The 13,714-nt window shown below is 51.0% G+C and overlaps 5 protein-coding genes across 5 annotated transcripts; 2 read left to right on the forward strand and 3 right to left on the reverse strand.

Moving 5' to 3' along the window:
- Positions 1-430: 430 nt before the first annotated feature.
- On the reverse strand, positions 431-2,890 carry BKA67DRAFT_169587 (1,4-alpha-glucan-branching enzyme). Its single transcript, XM_046095212.1, has 3 exons — positions 2,632-2,890; positions 2,236-2,573; positions 431-2,177 (listed from the first exon to the last, which is right to left on the reverse strand). The coding sequence occupies exons 1-3, from the start codon at positions 2,690-2,692 to the stop codon at positions 501-503; spliced, it is 2,076 nt and encodes a 691-aa protein (XP_045961033.1). The 5' UTR covers positions 2,693-2,890; the 3' UTR covers positions 431-500.
- Positions 2,891-4,047: 1,157 nt separating this feature from the next.
- Positions 4,048-6,411, forward strand: BKA67DRAFT_553203 (ATP-dependent Clp protease). The gene is made up of 3 exons (XM_046101893.1): positions 4,048-4,777; positions 4,832-5,012; positions 5,071-6,411. The coding sequence occupies exons 1-3, from the start codon at positions 4,351-4,353 to the stop codon at positions 6,194-6,196; spliced, it is 1,734 nt and encodes a 577-aa protein (XP_045961034.1). The 5' UTR covers positions 4,048-4,350; the 3' UTR covers positions 6,197-6,411.
- A 270-nt stretch (positions 6,412-6,681) lies between these two features.
- BKA67DRAFT_553207 (cytochrome c oxidase subunit IV family) lies at positions 6,682-8,033 on the reverse strand. Its single transcript, XM_046101894.1, has 3 exons — positions 7,597-8,033; positions 7,192-7,385; positions 6,682-7,129 (listed from the first exon to the last, which is right to left on the reverse strand). Exons 1-3 carry the CDS (start codon positions 7,826-7,828, stop codon positions 7,046-7,048), a joined length of 510 nt encoding a protein of 169 aa, XP_045961035.1. The 5' UTR covers positions 7,829-8,033; the 3' UTR covers positions 6,682-7,045.
- Positions 8,034-10,520: 2,487 nt separating this feature from the next.
- Positions 10,521-12,583, forward strand: BKA67DRAFT_553210 (DNA glycosylase). Its single transcript, XM_046101895.1, has one exon. The coding sequence runs from the start codon at positions 10,531-10,533 to the stop codon at positions 12,433-12,435; it is 1,905 nt and encodes a 634-aa protein (XP_045961036.1). The 5' UTR covers positions 10,521-10,530; the 3' UTR covers positions 12,436-12,583.
- BKA67DRAFT_553213 (uncharacterized protein) lies at positions 12,584-13,473 on the reverse strand. The gene has a single exon (XM_046101896.1). It carries the CDS (start codon positions 13,178-13,180, stop codon positions 12,941-12,943), a length of 240 nt encoding a protein of 79 aa, XP_045961037.1. The 5' UTR covers positions 13,181-13,473; the 3' UTR covers positions 12,584-12,940.
- Positions 13,474-13,714: the final 241 nt, after the last annotated feature.

Consider the following 13,714-nt stretch of genomic DNA (forward strand, 5'->3'; position numbering starts at 1 on the left):
AAGAACAACAAGCACCTGCGCTTTGTTCGCGGAACGAATCGTAGACGGCAATACGTTCCCGAAACTCGGGGAGTCCATGGCCGATGGGAGGTTTTATTCAGAAGCTGACCATCGCCACTTGCATTGGCGACGAAAACAGACGTACGTGGCCGGACGAGAAGATTTCGTCACACCTCCTGTGCCCGAGGGCGGAATATATCGGTTCGTGCGCAGCAAAGTTGGTTTGGATATGGGTCTTTTGTTGTCAGTACTGATGACGATGTCAACTGCTGTATCTCTCGGGATCGAATTCGACATGGAGTTTCGGTTGACTATGATGGGTATCGGACCAGTCGACACAAGCAAAGAAAAGAGTGGCTAACAGGAAATCAAGCCTCGTCATGTGTTTCGGGCGGCTTTGCTTGGTTTGGCAGTTTCACAAAACGGGGGATCATTAGGACAAAATGCAATGATTCATTCGCGCCAATATTCTAGTCTAAAACCCAATCAACCTATGTTAGCTACTCGAGAGCCAAGATTAATGCAGTGCGTGCCGGACTGTAGATATGAGTCCAGTTCTTGCGTCCATTCCATTCCATAGGCGTAGTGAAGAACCGCGTATTTTCATCGATTCGATCGTGGCCACCAAACTCCTTCCGATCCGTGTTCAACACAACCTTGTACGTACCAGGCTGTTCAATGCCGATACGATAATCAGTGTAAGAGTTAGTTGGGTGGAAATTGAAGACAAACACCACGCCGGCACGCTCAAACACGACAACCTTGTCGCTCTCGTTCTTGAGGCTGATATAAGCCTGGGGTGTGTGCAGCCAGCCATATCTCTCTTCTGTGAGGTTCATCTGACGGTCGAACTCGTTGAGGCTCTTGTACCGAAGTAAGTCGTCCTCGGGCAGGTTTAACTGGCGACGAGCGTACCAGAAGGAATTGTTATTGCCCTCTCTGGGAAAATCGAGCCATTCGGGATGTCCAAACTCGTTTCCTTCGAAGTTGAGGTAGCCCTCACCTCCGAGACCGTGGGTCAGTAGCCGGATCATCTTGTGCAACGCCATACCACGATCGATAGTAGGTGTTAAGGTGGATAAGGTGGACATGTTGGTGTACATCTCTGCATCGCATAAATGCATCATCAAGGTCTTGTCACCCACAAGAGCCTGGTCATGCGATTCAGCGTAAGCAATCGTCTTCTCGCCATGTCGCCGATTCGTCAGAGTCCAGCAAATGTCTGACATGTCCCATTGGTCATCTGTCTTCTCCTTCAAGAGCTTAATCCACATATCCGGAACAGCCATGGCCAATCGGTAGTCGAATCCTACACCACCGAGAGAAAGTGGAACACACAGTGCTGGCATACCCGAAACATCTTCTGCAATTGTGATTGTCTCTGGATATAAGTCGTGGAGCAACTCATTCGCAACCATAAGATAGGCCACGGCTTCTTCGTCCACTCCCGCGCCAAAGTATTCATGGTAACCGCCAGAGAACCCCGTACCAATACCATGATGGGTGTAGAGCATACTTGTGACACCATCGAAGCGGAAGCCGTCAAAATTGTACTCGTCCATCCAAAAGCGCAAGTTGCTCAGAAGGAACCTCAGGACTTCATGGTGACCGTAGTTGAACAGCCGGCTATCCCAAAGCTCGTGTCGACCCTTGGCGCCCTCATGGAAGTACAGGTGGTCCGTACCATCGAACTCGTTCAGTCCGTCCAAGACGTTCTTGGAAGCATGACTATGAACAACATCGAGCAGCACGACAAGCCCTAGACGGTGAGCCTCGTCGATAAGCTCTTTGAGATCCTCGGGGGTGCCGTATCTGCTGCTTGCGGCAAAGAAGTTGTTGATTTGGTAACCAAAACTGGCATAGTATGCATGTTCCATGACAGCCATCAGTTGAATCACATTGTATCCCAAGTGCTTGATTCTGGGCAGCATGTTCTTGGTAAACTCTTTGAAGGTTGCAACTCGTGTCTCGGGCGAAGAGATCCCCACATGTGCTTCGTAGATGCGGACGCTTTGAGGCTTCTTTGGTCGTGCATGCTTGAAGGTATATCTCTCGGCCTGTGGCGGGTTCCAAAACCGGGCGTCGTAGGCAGGGGATACGGACAGGTCTTGAGTCACGTACTTGATCCAGGCTGGTAGTCGGTCGATTCGATCGCCGCTGGGTGTGGTCATGGATATCTGTCGTGGCGGCTATTAGTCGCTAGCATGGATGGAAATCATTGCAGCTTCTGCATACCTTGAGTTTCGAGTTGTGCGGGATGGCAGGCTCGCCATTGGCGGCGGGTAGCACAATCTCCCATACTCCATAGTCATTCTTCTTCATGGGATGAGAGCCCCGATCCCAGCCATTGAAGTCTCCGATGAGGTACGCTTCCGTGGCACCTGGGGCCCACTCCCTGTAGACGATGCTGTTGTCTTTGGTGACATTGAACCCAAACTTCTCTATACCTCGCGAGAATTGTTCCAACCCGCCTTCGGTGTCGTCAATCGTCTTGATCCATTCCTGGGCTTTGGCGTGTCGACGCTTGATAGTATCCTTGAACGGTGACAACCAGGGATCAAGCTGGACGACGCCTGAGAAATACGGTTGGTTAGCTAGTTCAGATCGACGCGAGTCAGTAGGTATACATACCGATCTCGTCCTGCCCGTCCGACACGAGGGAGTTTGAAGCTTCTACCGCTGCAGCTGTCATCTTGTACTGCTTTCTTGTATTTCAAAGGACAGAGATTACAAGAAGACGTTGTTTGTAAACGAGTCGGGGGGGGACAGGTTATCCACTAGCGACCTGGGGAAGAAAAACAATAGTAAGGTGGCACCTCCCGGGTGGTGTGAGCGTGCGAAATCAACTGGGGGGGTGAACTGGGACCGAAGCAGAGTGGTCAATCGATGAAATGATGTAGGACAACAGTGGGTTTGCCGGATTGTGCTGGGCGTGATAATCTGGTTGATCAAGCAGCCTCCTGTCGTTTGCTTCTGGCCGTGTTCAACGTGACAACTTAAGGTTCAAGGGCGGCTCCAACACCAGCTGAACTCAATCGAAAAGAACTACGAAGGGTTCAGTGTTGTATCCTCTTAGTCTGCTGTGTAATATGCTGGCCGTTCCTATTTGCGCTGATACTGGTACACAGCTCTTTTTTTTCTTCCATTTGTCTTCTTCTTTTCTTCCTCCTGTCTCTTTCTGTACCCAACCTCTACGGCGAGAGCTACGGTGTTGCCGCTTGCTTTATGACGTCGGGGGGGCGCGCATATGCTGCAACAACTTGCAGCGCCCGACCAATTCAACGAGAATTATCCCTGCTACTGCAGTAGCTATCCGCTTTGACCCTGGTCAAGCAATTTACAGCTATCTCTTTTGCAGCTACGGTTGGATAAATGCGGGCTATTTGTCTGTCATATGCATACTTGGTACACGCAATCGAGGGGATCGGCTTGTGTCACTATTCGCTCATATCACCAAGCTCCAGTTATGGATTGAAGGTCAACGGAGCAGAGAACTGCACGTAGATCCCTACAGTAGTTGGCCACAAAACGAACCCATGGGGGGAGCTTGAGCACTGATCAGCAATGACTAAAAACCGTCCGTTTAGCGGATGTTAGCGGCTCATCCCACCAACTCCCCCACCATCAACGGTGCAATACCAAGTGCATGGTGTGGTGCACCCCGCGAAAGTAAAAGTGAAAAGTCGGAGCAGCCCACTGCTCCAGCGCCCCAAGAAAGTACCTAAATACTTTCTTGTTTCAAGCCGGAGCCCTTTCTTGACCTCTAGACTAGACTAACCTAACCCTAACTCAAAGCAGGAGCATTTCTTATGCGAGTAAATCGCAGCCTCGCTTTGGGCTTTGCTCTTGGAAACAATCGCAGTCTCTGATTAAATGTCAGCAAGATGAAGCAGTGCAATGTAGTCTCAGAGAAGAGCTGCTGCTGCTGCTCCTGCATGTGTGCGTGACGGGACTAGTACTGCCCCGCATCTGGAATGAGGAGCGGTTTTCTGGATCATGTCTACAGCTACACTGCTTGCTGCTGCTGCTGCTACAGTAAACAGTAACTACTAAGGTTACATACGTACTTGTATGTAATCAGCCGGTGCTTGTTCCCGGCTTCCGATCATCTCTCCATCGTACTCCGGTCCAGCAGTGTTTACCTCCTACATATCTTTTCGTGGCAGCGGATGGCATTATCTGCACTTATAATTCAATGAGCATTTCGTGCATACGTTTTTGCCAGACCTTCCAACGTGCTTAGTTATCTATCCTTGAATGCGCCGCCACGCCGCCGCGGGAGCTCCTTCAACAGCCTGCCACCCTGTGAGAGGGGCGGCTTCGTAACTTGTCTCTCACATACTGGTCAAGATGTTATCAGTAGTAAAGCGACCCCGCGTTGCTTCTGCAGCGATCCCACTGTCAGGTCCTCGCCGACGAACCTTCTCGGTCTCGTCTGCCGTTCGAACAGCGCCCCGCCGTACCAGAGACCTGTCGTCGAGCTTCTCCAATACCTATGACCCGGACGAAGAGGGGCGCGGGCCCATGTTCAACAAGAGCACATTCGGCGTCCCCCGGTTTTATCCTCGGGACCTCAAGAAGCGTGTAGATGAGTACGTCGTCGGACAAGATCGAGCCAAGAAGACGATATCAGCGGCAATATTCAATCACTACCAGAACATAAGAAGGAGGCATCACCAAGAGGAAGAAAAGCGCAAGCGCGAAGAGAAGGTTCTTAGGAGGAACGAGGCGAGAGACAGATTCGTGCGTGAGAGTAATCCGACACATCCTGTCGAAGGTGCGCTACATCATGATCACATACGGCAGAGGTATGCCGCTGACGAGGCCCAAGACGATGATTTCTCCGTACATGACGATTCGGCTTTGCATACCCACCAAACATGGCAACATAGAGAAGAGGTGGACGACTTCTACATACCAGAAGACACAAGCCGGCCGCCCCCAGTGAAAATCGACAAGAGCAACCTGCTCCTGCTGGGGCCAACCGGAGTGGGAAAAACATATATACTAGAGTAGGAACCAGGTGTGGCATCATTGAGTTGCGTACGAATATACTAACACACCCTGCAGAACTTTGAGCAAGAAGATCAACGTGCCTTTCACGATTTGTGACTGCAACTCCTTCACACAAGCGGGCTACATAGGCCAAGACGTCGAGACTTGCATCGAACGCTTACTGATCGAGGCCAATTATGACATCAAGGCTTGTGAGCACGGTATAGTGGTCTTGGACGAGTTCGACAAGATTGCGAAGCGCGAAACGATGAACGGCCGAGACGTGGGTGGAGAAGGTGTACAGCAAGCTCTTCTCAAGCTAGTAGAGGGGACCAAGGTCACAGTCAACGTCAAAGACAACCGGTCATCCCGCTCTGCAAGTCCTATAACGACAAATTACAGTGGACCTGGATCGACTTCATCCAGCTCCGGTCCTCAAGCTCAGCCTCCACAGTCGGGCAAGGTCGATCAATACACGATCGATACATCGAATATATTATTTGTCTTTTGTGGTGCCTTTGTCGGACTCGACAAAGTTATCATGAACAGGGTCGCTAAGCCATCCATGGGTTTTGGCTCCGAGTTACGCAGTCGCTCGAATGATTCCAAGAACCATCCAGACCTGCCTTTGGATTTATTCAAGCACCTTCCACACCGGTCGCCAAATGCGGAAGATGCTTCAGCTCTGACGGCTTTGGACCTGACAACACCTGAAGATCTCCAGGGTTTCGGCTTCATTCCCGAGCTGATTGGCCGACTTCACAATATTATCGCTCTAGCACCGTTGTCTCAAGACGACCTGATGCGCATCCTGACGGAGCCGAGAAACAGTCTGGTCGCACAGTACACGGCCCTCTTTGAGACATATCCTTCCAAACTATTCTTCACGGAGAAGGCGCTGCGCTCGGTAGCTGCACGAGCTGAGAAATCACGAACAGGCGCTCGTGGTCTCAAGATGGAGATGGAGCGTGTGCTAGCCGAAGCTATGTTCGATGCGCCTATGCCATATGTTCTGGTCACCAAGGCTGCGGTTGAAGGCACCGATAAAGTCGGCTACTGGGGCAAGGACGGGAGATTCGAAGTCGAGAGACGCATCAAGGACGAGGATGGGCATCTACCTGGCGAAGAAGCTAATGGCAGGGAAGTTCTCAGCAGCACGACTTTTGAGCAGTACCGCCAGGCGGGCGAGAGTGGTGCGTAGCGATCTGGGCAATAATGAGCGGTGCACATGGAAGTTTTGGGATGGCAAGGTAGCATCGACTAATGGCATCATGCAACAGAGGCGTTTCGGGGCTGCTTGTTTGGACTGGTGGCATGGTACGAATTATGACGGATGTCGATGGCTGTATATAGTATGAAACCCGAAGAGGCGTAATACCTGAAGACGATATTGAATATGACGGTTATGAACATTGATCGCATGCCTCCGATATCTGTTATGCTGGAGCTCCTTCAAGAGCAGCTTGGAGGACTTGGTGATCGATCTTACCTAGGTTAGAATTATCGGGCTGCTTCTAACAGCGCTATGACCTCGGCTGGATATCGCCCGCATGCTCTGTACTGATGGATTTATGATACGGCCGACCTAGGAAACCTCAAGCCTGAGCGAAGCCAACAGCCTCCTCGTGGTCGTGACCATAAATGGGTGGGACAGCGGAGCTCACGTATAGTGACTGGGCCATTGGGTTTTCTGAACAATATAAAATTTCCACTGGTACATATGTACAACGTCCCCGATCGCCATGACGCTATCTGGTGTTTGTTAGGACGGGGCAGTCATTCAGCTGCATCGCTCTTCTCCAATAATTTTGCTCATAGTTATCAGATAGCCAAATCAGGCAGCCCGGCCACTCTAGTAATCTTCTTTCAGTTGGATTGCTTTTGTACACTGGACCGCTGTATCGCGCCCCCCGACCCTGCCTTGCTTCTCGAGCTTGCTCCTTTCTAATGACAAAGGGAAAATGAGATAGATTGGTATATTGATTTTTATCGGTATCGACGAGTCATCATTAGTAGAGTAGTAGCTGTCGATGCAGCAGCGGTAGCACGCTTAGTGCTTGGGGGGCGACTGAACCATACCCTTGCCCGAGTAGCCAGGGGATGAGATACCGGTGAGAGGCTCTGCGCGTTGGTTCTGTGGCTCGTGTCAGTATGTGCTCTCTCCGGTAACGTACCGCCATGGGAGGGAGAGCGTACCTTGACGAACTCGTTGGTGGCCTCTTGGTACTCCTTGGTCATGGTGGAAGGAGGAGGCTTGGCGAACATGCGCATGGTAGCGAAGAGGGCGAAAGAAACACCAACACCGATGGCAACGTAAAGGGCGACCTTGCGGCCCTCATCGGCCGGTGGCTGGGCACGGGGACCGTGAGCACCGAAAGCAATCCAGTAGGCTGTTGAGTCGACATGTTAGTGTATTGCCCTCACGCGTACGTTTTCTCATGATTATCCGAGGCATATAGCAGAGACACATCTGGAAGTTGCAAGCAGCCCGATTGCGGGCCGGATGCAAGCTCGAAGGAGCCATTTCGCTGTATGGCAAGTGCAATTGACGGGCTCGACGGGCGTCTCTCGTCCCAATTGATAGCGGAAATTGTCACGTACCAGCCTTCTTCTCGTTGACGGTAAGATCGGCCCAGTTCTCCTTCATGCGGTCTCGGAGAGCCATCCAGAGCTCGGCTTGCTCCTGCTGAGGCAGGCCCTCCCATCGCTTCTCAATGTTGGCCAGAGTAGGATTCGAGATGGCGTGTGTCGAGGCGGCGGCCCGCTGGACCATGGCGAGGCGTGCTGAAGGAGCAGCAGCTCGGGTGGCGCGCAGGAGCGAAGTTCGCATCATTTTGTCTGTGATCCGGAGAGGCGGAAGGAGTGGAGATGGGTCCAATTGGGATGAAGGCGAGTTGGAGGGCGACTTGGGCGGTTGCAATTGATTGTGTCGTGGATAAGACGGGTTGGGTGATGTCGTACAAATTGAATCGTCGGGATTTGGTTGCGTTTTTTTGGCACGATGTGTCAGGCCATTTCTCTGAGCTCGGAATGGATCGAGCTCCAATTCTGACCTTTCGGGGGGGCCCCAGTTGGCGGCCTGAGGCACTAATAATCATTTCAGCTCAGTCTCCGATTCCAATTCGACCCGAAGACCCAAGACAGACTGACATCACATCACGCCTACTAAGCATTCGTGCATTTGCAAAAGGGGACAGCCATGGGGACCGGGGAATCAACCCACCTCCACTTCACACCTACTGCTCTGTGCGGATCCAGTGCTCCATGTACATGCCTTGTCTACATACATACAAACATACATACCTGCCTGCCTGAACTTCTTAGATCAGCACAGGAGGATGGCTCCCTTTTCTGAACGTACGATCAGCAGTCGGCTACAACATAGAAATCCTCCCCCGAGGGCCGAGTCTTGATGTCCCTTTACAGCGCCTCTTCCGGAGTAGTTGCATGTCTACCAGCTTACAACTCGTTGCCGGTGGTCGGCCCTCGTCAGGCATCCAGCGCACCTCTCATATTGGGAGATGGCCTATCTAATCTAATCACACGTAACGTACAGGCATTGCTTTGGTAAATTATCTCTGGCGACGATGAACATGGGAGGCCGGTCAAGCTCTCTTGAGTGCCCGGCTCCATTTGGAGTTTGTCGCACGTAACTCGAGCTTATGCATGATACTAGTATATGAGCAGAATTGCATCTCAATTATCTGTTAAGGTTTCTACAAAAAACAGTTTAGCCCTCATACTGCAACAAGCTCTGGATTGCCTCGGGTTTGGCACCCACCGCAGCCATGCTGGCTTGGCGAGACGCAAACAGTTCAACTGGCTCAGCAGAGGTCACCAGAACAGATCGTTCATCATATTCAGTTGGCCATATCTGACTTGATTTTCTTCTCCGCTAATTTATGACATCGCGCATCAAGCAGTCTTGTAAAATGCCTTGGCTCACTATCCCTTCCAGCCTGAATGGTGTTTTCGCTGGCCGTAGCGCTGACACCTCTGATGAGTTGAGCGACCTGCCTTTGCCCCCCTATCACAGGCTTGTCGACTTGGCAGTCCTCGGCCAGAAGCAACTCGGCGCTACGAACGTCAATCTAGGGCACGGAATGGTAATGCCGTTGGACCAGTTCCTGACCAAAGTTGACTTATGAACCCGAGGGTGGTTCTGTCATGACATACAAGCAGAAGGCTGTAGGTATAGTGCTTCTACAACGTTATTGCAGCGAGAAGCAATGTTGAGAAGCCTTAGAGGTAGCCCAGTCCCAGCATCGTACGACTACCGCTGAGCAACTCAGCAAGTTTAAGGACCGAGTAGTGATTTCTTAAAGAGTAGAGCAGAAACCCAACTTGATGCTCGACGAACTGAAAGAAGGACTCCCCAGGAAGAACGAGGTAATCGAGCAACAAGGAAAAGAGATGATTGGCAAAGACCTGAAGTTGAAGCTTGCTAGTGAAGCAGCGAGTTCTCGTGAATCTGAGTTCAAAGCTACTATCAAAAAGGTGCAGTGTGAAATCACTAGTTTGAAGAAGAGGCAACACGAATAGGAGAGATACTACCAAAATGAGACAAAGTCTCACGAGGCTCATCAACGATAGCTAGCAACGACAGGAGCGATGAGGGAGCAACGAATACTACAGTTGAAAGAAAGGCTCAACAAGGCAGAAGACGCAAACGTCTCCAAGTTGGAAAAACCCGTACGTGGGCTCACAGCAAAGAATGACTCTGACTTTGATCACGTTGCATCGTTGCATCGTTGCATCGTTGCATCGTTGCATCAGGCAGCCGTTGAAACACATCAGAAGCATTTCAACGATTGTAGTATCAAGAGCATTCAGCTGCAGGAACTTCAGAAGCGAAATATGATGTTAGAGCATGAACGGGACGGAAGTGAGGACTAGCGACAGAGGATACGTGAAAGACATCAGGGTGTCCTCCACGACAAGAACGCACATATTGGAAACTTGAAGACGACATCGCTGAATACAAGCAAGAACTTATGAATCAGGGAAGAATCTTGGGAAGTTCACTTCAAGAAAAATGGAATGAACTGAGGTAGCGGAACTCGGCTCACTTTTTTTTGGTAGGAATTAGTGGACCATCGCATTAGTCTTCGAGACGACTGCAAACCCAACATCTCTCCGAGTAGTATAGCAAAATTATTCGAGTCTTATCTGAAGAGGGCTAAACAGGGGGGCATTTTGGTGAAATCTATAGCCTTAGATGTGTCATTCAAAAACAGTAGGCCTACCGTCAATAGAACGATGGTAATCTCAGGGTATATATTCGTTGCCACATTAGATGATACTATGTTTGAACTGGCTCAAGGAAAAAGGGAGAGACAAAGGAGAAAAGAGGGGGAAACAGGCAGTTACAATGGAGTTAGTGCTGTGGTAAAAAGAAAAGAAAAGCTCTCTATTTTTGTTGTCGCTTATTTTACATTTAACGAATCAATGTCACGTGATGACGCGTCGAGCTATACTTATTTTCCAGTCGTGGCCCTGGAATTTCATGTGTCGAATCGGACAAAGTATACTATCATGCGACGCTCCACAAGGCTTGTGAGCTCGTCAAGGGACGTTGCTGGCATATCAAACCCATTAGTGCCACCCAATGAGCAAGGGAAGGCACCGAAGCTGAACGCATCGAGCCGAAATAAGAGGCCTTCACCAGCGGACTCCGACGCGTTCGAGAGCGAAGCTAGCGAACCCGAGGAACATAAACCCGTGAAGAGGCAGAAAACTTCCCGTTCAGTCCCTAAGCGTAACCATGGCTCATCAGAGTTCTGTTCTCATCTTTTTGGTAGCGCAGCAGCGAATTCAGCAGCACCACCGGAACCATGCACCCTTCCTCAAAGACACCACAACACTTCTTACCACCGCCCGCTGCTATTGGATAGGAGACCCAGTCGCTCTGCGCTTCTGAAATGGTTCGACGACACATCTACCGCCCGAGGCATGCCATGGCGCAAAGACTGGATCGACCCGAAATCAATCCTCGACTCGGCAGAGCTGCGCAGCCAACACGAGCGCCGCGCCTACGAGGTCTGGATCTCGGAGATCATGCTCCAGCAGACCCGCGTTGCGGTGGTCATCGACTACTGGAACCGCTGGATGGCGAAATGGCCCACCATTCACGATCTGGCCGCCGCCAGCCCGGACGACGTCTTGGCCATGTGGAGGGGTCTGGGTTACTACAGTCGTGCTACGCGGATTCACGAGGCCGCGAAGTTGGTCTGCGGGGATGCGATCATGAATGGACTGCTGCCGGATGATGTGATCGAGTTGGAGAAGAAGGTGCCTGGCGTGGGGCGGTACACGGCGGGTGCGATTACTGCGATCGTATTTGGAAAGGCGAGCGCCATGGTGGATGGCAATGTGCTGAGGGTGCTCAGCAGACAGCTTGGTGTTCTTGGGGATGTAAAGACAGACAAGGCGACGATCGGCTTGTTGTGGATGGCTGCCCAGGCGCTGGTAAATGCAGTCGCCAGGGATGGCGATGGCAACGCAATGTTAAGCGAGGGCCGCAGAGGAGAGGTGCAGGAACAAACAGAAGCAAGCGACAGACCTGGGCGCTGGGGTCAGGCTCTTATGGAATTGGGAAGCACCGTGTGCACGCCAAAGCCCAACTGCGCGGCTTGTCCGATTACAACGACCTGTCGTGCCTATGCAGAGGGCTTGCAGCATGCTACCAGGGAACGTCCAGGCAAAAAAGTACAGAGCATAGCTGATATCGAAGACGCTTGTGCCTTCTGTAACCCATTCGAGGAGTACGCGGACTTGGACAATGGCGGCTCGGAGACGGCTACTAAAGCCTCGAGCAAGAGCAAGGGTGTGACCGCAGCCAAGGGGTCTAAGAAGCAAGCATCTTTGCAATCATTTTTCTTCACACAACATAGTCAAACCAGCACGACGAAACCGAAGACAGAAACCTTATCGTCGGAACGGCCTGATGCAGCAACCTTCGAAAAAATAAGTAATCATGCTCGGAAGTTTCCTATCAAGACGGTCAAGAAGGCCGTCCGGGAGGAGGAGACGGTGGTTTGTGCTATTCAAAGAAAGAGTGACGGGCAATATCTGATACAGAAGCGACCTGAAAAGGGACTGCTGGCAGGCTTGTGGGAGCTTCCTTCGCACATGTTACCAGATCCCGATAGTACTAATACTAAAGCCAGGAAGGCTGAGGCAGTTGAGTTTGTGCAGACATTGGTTGGAAAAGACTGGTGCAAGCAGACCAAACCTGTTAAAGAGCTCGGCAGTGTCCCATGGTTATTCTCGCATATCAAATTGACGATGCATGTCTACCTTTTTACGTTGGAGGACGAGGTCCATGTGCCAACGGATGATGGTATTGGAAAGAGAACGAGGTGGACTAAAGATGTGGAGGGAGAGTCTATGGGGACCGGAATGAGGAAATGCTGGAGTCTGGTCAAGGATTGCATATGAATACAGTATTATGAGATACGATATCGGCGAGAACGATACCCAAGAATAAATTTCTGGACACTAGTGAAATCGAGGACTTTTAGGTATAGTCAACTAGTATATTGGGCGAGACAAGGAGCATGGGATATGAGAGCTGGAGAGCACAACCAAAAGCATATCGTTGGTTATTAATGTATTCTTGACCGCGCTGCTAATTATCAACGCATCAACCTCTGCACATTGAGTTCTGTATCATGACGACGCATGCCCCTTGTAGCAATAACCAAGTTCACCGCCCATCATATCTAAGATCATGACGAACCTAGGAAGAGTACATGTATGACATCTGGCACAGGTACCAGGGTTCATTGCGCCTGCTAGACGACCGATCGCGGTACGGGAACGTCAAATGTTGAGACTATCCGCAAACTTTATCTGCGCACTATTTGGCACAGAAGGCGGCGGTCGCCTTGATTAGCAACCAGTTCCAACTACCACACCACAAGCAATGAAAGTGATCAAGGCTTCATGCAGATTTTGGTTTGATTCCTCTAACCAGACCTGATGGATTTGCATAAACTGGACCGTTTTGAGCGAGGGGCCCGTATGGTTGATTATCCTTGACAGATTTGCCGCCTGCGCCTATCATGATTTTGCCACAGGTGCCTGCGCTTCCGCGGCCTTTGCAACGGCGGCAGCATGCTGGGCTGTACCCTTTTCTACAGCATGTCTGCATTTGATTCAGTAGATTGTTAAACGTAACCATATCATCATCTTGTACTCACTGATCTCTTCTCTTGGCCTCGTCTTCGAGCGCGGGCTTGAAGACATATTGTGCGTTGAAGACGCCCAGTCCTACCGCCAGGACCACCGGAATAGCGCTTCGCATGAAACTCATAGTGGCAAATTCGATCTTGACGTTGACGTGTTATGGAAAGCGACGGCTGCTCTGCTTGAAGAAGGACCACGTCACTGGCCCCTTGAGTTATGGCCAAGTCTGGGGATGATGAGCTGAACTTTACTCGATACCAGGAGGGGATTGGATCAGTGCCGTTAGATTGGGCGTTTGAGCGCTGGAACTTGGTCATCGGCGGCGATTGTGGGGCAGCCGCCTCAGTACGGATTACCCTGTCTGCCCTGTAGAACCTTCAACTTCGTGTGGGCAGCACTTTACGCCCACCTACCCTGGAACGCGTCCCCCAGGACAAACGACGCGTCTGCCTTGCTTAAGAAATCCGCATTCACACTCGCTACACCACCAACAATGACTAGGACCTTTCTCTGACAACGATCCGAGGAG

This window comes from Truncatella angustata (genome assembly GCF_020726525.1).
Source record: "Truncatella angustata strain MPI-SDFR-AT-0073 chromosome Unknown BKA67scaffold_2, whole genome shotgun sequence".
NCBI classification, from domain to species: domain Eukaryota; kingdom Fungi; phylum Ascomycota; class Sordariomycetes; order Amphisphaeriales; family Sporocadaceae; genus Truncatella; species Truncatella angustata.